The 12414-nt window shown below is 40.3% G+C and overlaps 1 protein-coding gene across 2 annotated transcripts in view; it reads left to right on the plus strand.

Moving 5' to 3' along the window:
- Positions 1–315: 315 nt before the first annotated feature.
- akap6 (A kinase (PRKA) anchor protein 6) overlaps positions 316–12414 on the plus strand; it is a 182208-nt gene continuing 170109 nt past the window's right edge. Inside the window, exons 1-3 of one of the 2 annotated variants that reach the window (XM_057858801.1) lie at positions 316–777; positions 7468–7659; positions 11076–11253. In XM_057858801.1, coding sequence (XP_057714784.1) covers positions 7526–7659; positions 11076–11253 — 312 coding nt within the window. In that variant the 5' untranslated portion in view covers positions 316–777; positions 7468–7525. The remainder of the gene's footprint in view (positions 778–7467; positions 7660–11075; positions 11254–12414) is intronic. The other variant, XM_057858800.1, reaches the window with a different exon arrangement.

Below are 12414 nucleotides of genomic sequence, written 5' to 3' on the forward strand. Positions count from 1 at the left end.
AACCAAAATAAGTTACCTAAAAAAACATTGTCACCTACATGTCCATACTGTTCAGTTATGGATGTGTTCTAAGTCAAATAAAATCAAATCAACTTTTATTTGTTTAGACCAAATCACAACAAGAGTTATCTCAAGGAGAAAACAAAACATGTTTTAACGTGCAGTAGCCCTACGCTGGATTTCGACGTACTTGACCATTGTAGCTTTTTGTTGTTGTTGTTGATAGCTTTTTGTTGTTGTTGTTGATTTGCCCCCCCCCCCCCCCCCCCCGCCAGGTAAAGCTAATGCCCACCCACACCTGGCATCCTGGTAACACCACTGGTTTGAACGTCTTTTACGGTCATGGCAACCAATGACTTGTATTTGCATTTACGTGTTTGCTCTTGTCATGTTGCCAGCAGGGGGCAGCCAAGAAGAAAAGGACTACAGGTCACTTCCCCTCCCCGCTGAGTGAGGCGCCACACCCATCCGACCAATCAGAGCGCAGGCCTGTCCTCTTTTTCACATCCTCTTCAGTTTCCAAGGCAACAGGATTCCCCGTTTCCTCCTCTCCTCTCTCATTCTCTCCGCTCGGGTTTCCCGTCTTGAAGGTGCCGCATCATCGCTTAGCTTAGAATTAGCTTAGCATCGTGGATGCTAGCACCGCAGTGGGACTGTCCCGACAGCGGAAAGAGGCGCCTCCCTTCCTACCATCCATCCATCTTTCCTCCATCCATCCATCCGCTGCGTCATCCTCTCATCTCAACTCTTCAAGGAAACACTGACCGTCCACATGTGGTACGTACTCATTTTCTCTTATTAGCGTGCTAGCGTCAGAACGGTTAGTCGAAAAAGCAAGCAGAAGGGGACGGGGTGTCATTCCAGGGTGGGGTGACACCTTCCCGCTCGTCCCTAGCTTTGTTATGGCGTGGCGGCGACTCGGCCTGCGGAGGCCGACACCTTTGGCGCTCGCTTGCATGCGGGAAAAGTTTCATCCGCTTTACGACTGATGATGCGGTCTATATTAGCGGGGGAAAATAGAATAAACGAGTCATAGGATGATTAATTGTGCTAGCCCCACCCAGTCAGTGGATTGGACATTTACCATTAGTAGCCGTGCTTTAATGGGAGCCAAAGAGTTAAGTTGACCCACACTAAACTTGAAACCTGATATTTTGTGTGCGTGTTTCTTTAAAATAATGTAGGGGCGCTTTAATAAATGAAAAAATGATTTAAAAAAAAATGTCGGTCGGTTTTTCAATATATCAATGAATTAAAAAAAAAAAAATGATGTGGAACACGCTTTTTACAAAGTGATTTTTTTAAAAATACAAATGAACTAATAATGTAGTGGTAGCATGTTTTTAAATAAATCAATAATTAAATAAGGCGTTTTTCAAAGTTCAATTAAAAAATGAGTTAATAACAAAGTATGGTTCACATAAAAAAGATTAAATAATAAAATATTAATAGGGAGAAGGCGCTTTTAAAAAAGTATGTTTTTTAATAAGTACACAAAATAAAGTAGGATTCATTTTAAAAATAATAATACATAAATTAATACATTTTGAAGGCACGTTTCAAAAAGTGAAGCAATTTGTTTCTAAAGTATTAAATAATAGTAAATAATATTAGGGTAATGTAAATAATGTTCGGGTACTTTTTTTTAATTTTTACGATTTGCTAATAATGTATAGGAGTGCATTTTTAAAATCTTAAATAAATAAACATTTGTTTAAAATGAATAAATAACAATATTTGAACAAGATTGTTTGTCCTTCACTATTTGTGGAACTTTGCAACAGAAAAAACTTAGGAAGAAAAGAAACAGCAGATCTTCTTTTTCCAATTAAAAAAAGGCCAATATCATTTTTGTCTAGCATTGTAAGTCAAGTCACATTTATTCATGTATCCCTTTAATCATAATAAGTAGGGATGTCCCGATCGCATATATTTGCATCCTTAGTCCGAGTCACCTGATTTTGAGAATCTGCCGATACCGTGTCCTGATCTGATACCGAAAAAGTGTTTTAAAAAGTGTCAAATAAATTAAAAAATGTTTTAAACATTTTACTGTCCCAATGTTCCACCTTCATGACCTTCAACAAGAATAACGTAGAAAAATGCGTGTCTTTGTTAAATGCTTCATTGAGTGAGTCCACTCAAATCCACTCACATTTTGACGCGCTCACGCTGCTCTGAACAGCCTCTCACTTAGACAATGAGTTGCCACAGCACACTACCGCTATTGTTTAACAAGCTAAACAATGATTGACACATATGCGCCTTTGATAGTAAAGCCTGCTCTCAGACAGACACGCCTTACGTCAAATAGACAACAATACCCTCTGTGCAGTTAAGTTATTTCACTGTGTAAAGACACATAATTTTCACTGTCAGCAGCATAGAGTCCACCATGACTATCAAGCTCTTGCTGTCGCGATGATTTGCCATATGTTACCTTACCTTGTTCATATAAAATAAAAAGGTTTTAAACATGCTACTCTCCCACCATGCCACCTTCATAATGCGAATTATTTTTTAAACAAGAATAACATAGAAAAATGCTTGTCTTTGTTCAATGCTTCATTGAGTGAGTCCACTCAAATCCACTCACGTTTTAGCACTCACGCTGCTGAGACCAGCCTCTCACTTACACAATGAGTTTCTACAGCACACGACCTCTACTGTTTAACAAGCTAAACGATGATTAACACATGTGTGCCTTTGATGGTAGAGCTACCAAGCTTCTCTGGCAAGATCAAAGCTACACCCCTGTCAATCGATAACTTTAAATTGCTACATCCAGGGCACTGCTGACCAAGAAAAGCAGCAGGAGAGAGGAGGGGTTTCCAATAGTCCTGGAATAAGTGGGGCATTCTGGAATTTAGGAAGTTCTGATTGGCGGCGGTACCAATCAGAACTTCCTGAATTCTGGGTTGTCCTGTGCAATCCGCGACTGTTGACAACCTTAAGGGAGAGTGAGAAGCTGTAGAAATGTGCAAATGTAAATTAATTGGCTATTAACCGCTTATAATGGCTGTTGATTAATGAATCTAGTGTTAGAGTGCAGTGGACCCCCACTTCAACCTTTTTTACAAATATATTTTTAGTTATTGGCTCCGACTGACGGTGATACAGTGGGGCAAATAAGTATTTAGTCAACCACTAAGTGTGCAAGTTCTCCCACTTGAAAATATTAGAGAGGCCTGTAATTGTCAACATGGGTAAACCTCAACCATGAGAGACAGAATGTGGAAAAAAACCCGAAAATCACGTTTGATTTTTAAAGAATTTATTTGCAAATCATGGTGGAAAATAAGTATTTGGTCAATACCAAAAGTTCATCTCAATACTTTGTTATTTACCCTTTGTGGGCAATAACGGAGGCCAACCGTTTTCTGTAACTCTTCACAAGCTTTTCACACACTGTTGCTGGTATTTTGCCCCATTCTTCCTTGCAGATCTCCTCTAGACCAGTGATGTTTTGGGGCTGTCGTTGGGCAACACTGCCCTTTAACTCCCTCCTCACCCCGTGGCGTCAAAATGATAACAAGAACAGGGAGCAAAAATCCCAGAACCACGCGAGGGGACCTAGTGAATGACCTACAGAGAGCTGGGACCACAGTAACAAAGCCTACTATCCAGTAACACAATGCGCCGCCTGGGACTCAGATCCGGCACTGCCAGACGTGTCCCCCTGCTGAAGAAAGTACACGTCCAGGCCCATCTGCGGTTCACTAGAGAGCATTTGGATGATCCAGAGAAAGACTGGGAGAATGTGTTATGGTCAGATGAAACCAAAATAGAACTTTTTGGTAGAAACACACTTTTTTTGGAGGAAAAAGAATACTGAATTGCATCATACCCACTGTGAAGCATGAGGGTGGAAACATCATGCTTTGGGGCTGTTTTTCTGCAAAGGGACCAGGACGACTGATCTGTATAAAGGAAAGAATGAATGGGGCCATGTATCGAGAGATTTTGAGTGAAAATCTCCTTCTATCAGCAAGGGCATTGAAGATGAGACGTGGCTGGGTCTTTCAGCATGGCAATGAACCCAAACACACAGCCAGGGCAACAAAGGAGTGGCTTCCTAATAAGCATTTCAAGGTCCTGGAGTGGCCTGGCCAGTCTCCAGGTCTCAACCCCATAGAAAATCTGCGGAGGGAGTTGAAAGTCCATGTTGCCCAACGACAGCCCCAAAACATCACTGCTCTAGAGGAGATCTGCATGGAGGAATGGGCCAAAATACCAGCAACAGTGTGTGAAAAGATTGTGAAGAGTTACAGAAAATGTTTGGCCTCCGTTATTGCCAACAAAGGGTACACAACAAAGTATTGAGATGAACTTATGGTATAGACCAAATATTTATTTTCCACCATAATTTGCAAAGAAATTATTTGAAAATCAAACAATGTGATTTTCTGTTTTTTTTTTTTTTTCCACATTCTATCTCTCATGGTTGAGGTTTACCCATGTTGACAATTACAGGCCTTTCAAATATTTTCAAGTGGGAGAACTTGCACAATTAGTGGTTGACTAATTACTCATTTGCCCCACTGTATATGTCCAGTCCATTTTGACTAGGAGGGGCTGGCAGCAATCTTTTAATCAATGGCACTGAAACATGATTACTCACTGCTAGTGTGTCATCTCTTCGGATTGGGATGTTTGTGTGTGTCAGCGCAACTGTGTGTCAATAGCATCTTTTGTTGCACTGAGATAAGATCACCGTGATGTCATCATGTGTCTTCTGCTAATCGGCGACATCTCATCCTTCCAAAAGTGATTTCAATCAACAATAAGTCATTTTCTGAATCATTTTTAACACTTGTCATTTGCTGACATCATCAGCAATGTAATGTTGTGCCCTTGTTGTCATGCTGAACTCTATTGTTCAGAGGCGTCACTAAGTTTTAAGAACGGTGGGGTGGGGGGTTAGCCCCCAGGAGTTACACAGGATGTAAGTGAACGTAGCGTACAAACACAAAACTTCACAAACAGGCAAATAAATTTAATTATAGGGGCTAATGCCATGACTTTCACTCAAAACACAGTATGTGTTTGTTCAAAAATATTTGTAAATCACACATACTACATTTTGGGTACATATGTAACAAAAATGGATGTAATCTCAAACCCTGAAAAATACTACTGATTACTTGAATTTAAGTAATATCTGGCTCAGGCTAATTTGCCTTAAACACACACACACACATGCACACACACGCACCCCCCCCCCCCCCCCCACGCACACAAACAAAAATTATGCAGTACATACATACAATACTGGCCAAAAGTTTAGATACACCAATGCAACACAAATGAAGGTCCCAGCCCCATTGATAAAGCATTAAATTCCCCCAATTAACCCTGAAAAGGCTTCTTGAATCTCATCAAGTGAATGGCAAGAGTGTGCAAAAAATGTAATCAGAGCAAAGGTTGGCTACTTTGAAGATGCTATAATATTGTACGTTTTTAGTTATTTTAGCTTTTTTTTTTTTTTTTTTGCTAAGTACATAATCCCACATATGTTCATTCATAGTATTATTACTTTCAGTGCGAATATACAATGTAAAAAGTCATGAAAATAAAGAAAACGCACTAATGAGAAGGTGTGTCCAAACTTGGCTTGTACTGCATATATACTAGTATGTGTATGTGTGTGTGTGTGTGTGTGTGTGTGTGGGGGGGGGGTATGCTATATATAATCAACTTCTTGGCTTTCTCCACTTTCTGATAATTTCTCTCCTACTCACCTTTTAAATAGCAGTCTCTCCCCTGTCACCCTCTTTGCTCCTCTGCTCTTACTGCTACAGGTCAATAAAGGTGGTGGAGTGATTATTATTAGTGTGTTATTATGACTATCCACTGATGATAATAATACGTGAATTAGCTCAGCTCCTGTACTCATCTGCGTAAATTGGGAAACACGCTGATGCTCCAGAAGGAAGTCACCCCAAAGATAATGGTAACAAGAGTGCACACTTATCTCTACTACAACCTTCACAATGCACTTCAGACTAACTAGCGAGCAGCAGCTAAGTAGCAGTGTTATTTTAGACCTGGGATGTAACTTTTAACCGCAAAACAACAAAGATACGTGCGCCAAGACCAACTGCGGGGAAAAAAAGGGTAGCTAGGTCACAGGGAAAAAGCGGACTGGATTTTCAGAGATGTGGGCTTTCTCTTTATGAACAAGTGGAATGGATAGTGACGCACTGAAGGGGCTCTCTACCTTACTCTAAGACAGTGGTTCTTAACCTGGGTTCGATTTAACCCTAGGGTTTCGGTGAGTCAGTCTAAGGCAGGGGTCATGAATTAAAAATTCTCTGGGTCCGAAATAATTTTAATGCTTCTTTTTTTCCAAAAAATACAAACGTATTTTTACGTGGCCATGCTGATAATTACCACATTCAAAAATGTAAATAAAATATAAAAAATAAATTTATAGTAAGTAATAGATAATATTTAATAATAATTAATTAGTAATAAATAATAAAGCGATCATATTGAGCCCTTAATTCCGCTATTTTTTGAGAACGGATGGCAGAGTTCATAGGGAAACTTTGCGAAAAAGCTGCGTGCTTCGTCTCATAGTGCCTTTTCAAATTGCTGCTTTTTACAAGCGCTACCGTTGTTCGGCCATTCCTTACTACGCGGCGAAACGTCTACACAACGCTCAGTGCGCTTGCGCAAGCATCCGCACGCATGCGCACATCGGTCAGAAGCGGCGAGTACTCACTATTTTTGTTTTTATTTAGTTTTTTAGAATCTTTTCATTGCCTCAAAAATACTTTTTGCATGTATTAACCTTTCATACTTTTAACCATTGTGGTTTTTTGTGTTAGCTTTGAAACAGTTGACCACATTAGTCACGTAGCTTATTTAAACCGTCCTTATTTGATATAACTGCATTCAAGTATTTTCTTAAGGCATTTTTAGTACGTTCTGCCTGTATGCATCCAAACAAAAAAAGTTTAGGGCGCACGGTTTGGTTGTCAAATTCGACTAATGTAGGACGTTTCGCCGATGTAGCAGATTTTGGCAGAACACCGTCTCTGAACAGATGAGGCATAGTGGTCTTGTGCTGCCGCCAGGTAAAATGAATAAAAATGTGTTGGTCTACTCCTCCTTAAACACTCTGTTTCTGCATCAATCTTGCATAGTTTTGAGCACGCCATTTGCCGTACCTTTTCGCCTCTTCCTCTAACTTCATTCGGCTCAGTTTTTGGCTGTCACTCCGCTGAGTCTGGAAAGCGAGTGTGAGACATGCTGGCCTAAAAATAACTTTCAAATGCTTCACTCCCATTGGCTGGCTCACGCGCGTCATTGCTAAGGTTTTTGTTTGTTGCCCACCTCCGCTCTGCAAACCTGCAGAAAAAAATGATTTTTGTTGTTGCTTAAAAAATATTTCAGGATGGCTGAAGCCCTTTAAAACACCCCTAACGAAGCCAGTGTTATTGTTTATTTGTGTCTCTGCAGGCTCCGCCCCTAAACCACCTCCTCCGCTGTCAATCGTCTCATCCTCGTCTTTGTCACCATGAGTGTGGTGACCTTGTCACCTTTGACCCCTGAGTCACCGTTCCCCATGATCACTGCGGCCACGCCTGCTGAAGACCAGGAAGGGGTGTCCCAACCTGGAAATGGCAATGTGGGGACTGACACCTGCCACAGGTAAGATTAAGGGGACTTTCTTCTTGTGCTCAATCCACTAGACTCTCACCGCTTGAGCTGACGCAAATTTATTAAGGCTTATCTTGCAAATGTTTGTGTGGGAGCGATTTCTTACGCAACATGTATTAAAGAGGCATTACGTGGGATTTGCACTGCAATTATTCATAAAATAGCCCTAATATTTCTATGGACATTAACGAAACATATTTTTGGGAAATGCTACTAAGACGGTTCTCAATAGTTAAGCCAAGATGTTCCCATTTTAAATCGCGATTTGCCACCCACAAATTTGTTTTTGTTTTAATTCCGTGTTAACAACAGATATCCCGCCCTCCACCATCAGCCAAGTACGAGCCAAGTTCTTTGCCCTCGTATGGGTTGCCACGGCTCTCGAGGCTATTTTGGTTGCTACTACAGTGTATCACAAAAGTGAGTACACCCCTCGCATTTCTGCAGATATTTAGGTATATCTTTTCATGGGACTACACTGACAAAATGACACTTTGACACAATGAAAAGTAGTCTGTGTGCAACTTATTAAATAGAGTTAATTTATTTTCCCCTCAAAATAACTCAAAATATAGCCATTAATATCAAAACCCCTGGCCCTTAGAAACTACGTACATCCTTAAATGTCCAAATTGAGTACTGCTTGTCATTTTTCCCCCAAAATGTCATGTGACTCGTTACAGGAGTGCTTTCAGCATTACTGCAGAGATTGAAGAGGCAGGGGGTCAGCCTGTTAGAGCTCAGACCATACGCCGCACTCTACATAAAATTGGTGTGCATGGCTGTCACCCCAGGAGGAAGCCTCTTCTGAAGACGGTACACAAGAAAGCCTGCAAACAGTTTGCTGAAGACATGTCAACAAAGCACATGGATTACTGGAACCATGTCCTATGGTCTGATGAGACAGGCGGGCTTTCCTGTGTACCGTCTTTAGAAGAGGCTTCCTCCTGGGGTGACAGCCATGCATACCAATATGATGTAGAGTACGGCGTATGGTCTGAGCACTAACAGGCTGACGCCCCACCTCTTCAATCTCTGCAGCAATGCTGACAGCACTCCTGTAACGAGTCACATGACATTTTGGGGGGAAAATGACAAGCAGTACTCAATTTGGACATTTAAGGATGTACGTAGTTTCTAAGGGGTGCACTCACTTTTGTTGCCGGGGTTTTGATATTAATGGCTATATTTTGAGTTATTTTGAGGGGAAAATAAATTAACTCTATTATATAAGCTGCACACAGACTACTTTTCATTGTGTCAAAGTGTCATTTTGTCATTGTTGTCCCATGAAAAGATATACTTAAATATCTGCAGAAATGCGAAGGGGTGTACACCCTTTTGTGATACACTGTAAATTTATAGTCAGAAATAACAGTACTAATAGAGCAAAAAAAAAAAAGTAAAATGACAAATTCCGAAACAAAACAAGGGTGTGCATTGGAGATGCCTTTGACCTATGGAGACACTTGAAAAAAATTTGCACGACAAAAGCCCATTACAAACATCCACAACCTCCGTGGGAATTTCGAAAACTTTTAACCTCAAATGGAGCAGTCTATCGACACCAAACACTTCCAGGACGGGGACATTTTCAGCGGCTCTTTTCACTAGTATACCTGCTTTAAGAGCACCCAAAGACCCCTATGCTCCTCTGGGGGAAATTAACTTTTTTTTTTAAAACCGCAAATGGATCATCATATACCCGACATATGCTATATTCCGCCCATGTATAATGCGCACAGGTGATGTAGTTTTGAGTTTTCCTATAATACTTTAAGACAGGGGTGCGCATTATTTTTTGCTCAGATAAGTGATATTATAATAAAACTGGATAGGATATCGTAATAGAAATTAACTGGAGCTAGCATCTATTTTTTTTTTATATCTACGTGTGCATTTCCTTGATAATGACGTATCACGTACAGTACAGTCCAAAACTTTGGACACACTGTCTCATTTGTGCGTTTTCTTTATTTTCATGACTATTTACACTGTAAATTATCACTGAAGGTAATAAACCACGAATTTGTACGTGTGGAAATTTTGTACTTAGCAAAAAAAAAAAAAAAAAAGGTGAAATAACTAAAAACCTGTATAATAATCCAGTATCTTCAAAGTAGCCACCCTTTGCTCTGACTACTTTTTTGCACACTCTTTCCATTCTCTTGATGAGCTTCAAGAGGGAGTCACCTAAAATGGTTTTTGACTTCACAGGTATACTTTTTCAGGGTTAATTAGTGGAATTTAGAATAGCATAGAATAGAATAGCCCTTTATTGTTATTATACAGTTGTACAATGAAATTGTGGAATTTATTGCTTTATCAATGGGGTTGGTACCTTCATTTGTGTTGCATTGAATGAGGTGTGTCCAAACTTTTGGCCTGTACTGTAGGCCAGTCAGATTTGTTCCTGGAAATAATAAGCCCACACGCTAGTGAAGATGACTGAAAAACAGACGTCTTTGGACTGCTTTTTACGGGAAAAGGCCACCTGATGAGTCAGAAGAGGAGCCTACGCCATGTCCATTCTGCATAGTATGTGGCCAAAAGTTAGCAAACGAAGCAATGAAGCCTTCAAAGGTGCTTCGGCACCAAGAACTAAACACCTAGGGATAATGGATAAGCGTTTGGAATTTTTTTAAACAAAAAAGTGTGAGCACGAAGGACTGAAATAATTAATGAGGGCCACCACATCAACAAAAGCGAATGCACTGAGAGCATCATACCTGGTGGCGAACCGTAACGCTAAAGCCAAGAAACCTTTCACGATTGGAGAGGAACTCTTAATGCCTGCGACCAAGGATATTTGCTGTCAAGGTTTAGGAGAGGCCATTGTTAAACTGTTAATTCAGTGAATAGTGAATTCCATTTTCCCTGCACCTAACGTTAATTTTTAGCACCGTCGGGTTATTTTATATTTACTGTATTTTTCTGCCACACATTGGCAGTCCATGAAAAAAAGGCCCACATCACACCGATACGTGGTGCAAAAAAGGTTACGGACCACTGACTTAACTGACATAAGACAAATCATTGTGCTGAAAAATGACATTATGAAATAAAAAGGCTATTGTGGAAAAAGGCATTATCAAATTAAAAAAATACTTAGTTAAAAACGCTTTTTTATCCTAACATCCTTTTCATAATAATATTACATTATTTTACAATTTAAGGGCCATATTACACAATTTGTCTGTTATTAATCAAAATGGTATTTATTTCAAAATGTCGTTTTTATTTATTTAATTTTTACCCCTTTGGGGTTCCATATTGATGAAGATTAAAGTAGTAACGGCAATGACAATGTTGATGAAGCTGATGAGGACAATGATCAGAAAAGAAGTGAAAATATGACCACTTTAACAATCATGATGTCCCGTCATCGTCTTCTTTTTCTTTGTCAGGTCCCGCGATGAGAAGCCCCCCCCTGTGCAGGCGGGGGCGGACTGGCAGGTCCTGCTTCACCTTCCTCAGATGGAGGCGTGGCTTCGGGCCAGCGCCGCCAGGGTGACGCAACTGACGCGCTCGGTGGCGCAAGATGGCCACAACAGACATGTCGATACGCACTTGCTGCAACTCAAGGTCAGCGTCGACAATACCACCACAATTTGGATATTCGATTGTGTCGCTCAGTAACTCAAAAAAGTAATCTGATAATTCATTACAATTTTGACCCCATGCCTGCCATAGATGGCGAGAGATGTCTCAGGTCAAATGAACCGAACGTTTATTGCCGTCAATGGCAGTCACTGTATTCGAAAGAAACATTACTCGAGACTTCATATCAGTAGTAACCTTGATTACAAGCAGAGGTGGGTAGTAAAGCGTTACATGTAGTCCGTTACATTTACTTGAGAAACTTTTTGAGAAAAATGTTTTTCTAAGAGTGGTTTTACCAAGCTTTACCTTTTAATTTTACTTAGATTAGTAGATTTGTGAAGAATAAACGCTACTCTTACTCCACTACTTTGGTCTACACAAGAGTCGTTAGATTTCTCCTCTTTATTCTACATCAGTGGTTCTTAACCTGGGTTCGATCGAATCCAGGGGTTCGGTGAGTAAGTCTAAGGAGTTCGGCGAAAGAAACGCAGACCCCTATTTTCTTACGCTGATTAAATCCAGGCAAAGTGGCTTATTAGACCAGGCTTTGGACTGATTTGCTCTTATTTGCTCCCAATTTACAGGCTTAATCCATTTCTTTTAACTGCTAGTCCTCACTCAATCTGATGGGCGGAGGAGCTGGTTTGCTCAATGGAAGGTTGACTCGCAGTTGTAATGAGGGAATACAACAGACCAATGGGCAGTGTGGTCTCAAATTTTGACCTGTTTATAAAACATGCTGTCAAAATGAGAAGAATTATGAATGGGAATCTGCTAAATTATTAGCTTGCTAGCTAAGATATATTGGTTATGAATTGCTTTATTTTCTAATTCCAAAGGGTTCGGTAAATCCACATGTGAAACTTGTGGGGTTCGATACCTTTCGCAAGGTTAAGAAGCACTGTTCTACATATTAGATGTATTATTTTTCTTGCCAGTGATGCCAAGAGTAGAGACGTGCCTGGTGTATTACCGGGGTAGGTCTACCAATTACACCAATGAGACGTCGCAACAATAATCCCATGACTCCATTATACCAATCAGAGGCAAGCTTTCCATTATATCTTCACTCTAGCCTGTTCAATCATGTGGTGTCTTTAAAGCACTGTAAAAAATTAAGTATTTGATATAGAGCGCTGCCCT

This window comes from Corythoichthys intestinalis, chromosome 15 (genome assembly GCF_030265065.1).
Source record: "Corythoichthys intestinalis isolate RoL2023-P3 chromosome 15, ASM3026506v1, whole genome shotgun sequence".
Taxonomy (NCBI): domain Eukaryota; kingdom Metazoa; phylum Chordata; class Actinopteri; order Syngnathiformes; family Syngnathidae; genus Corythoichthys; species Corythoichthys intestinalis.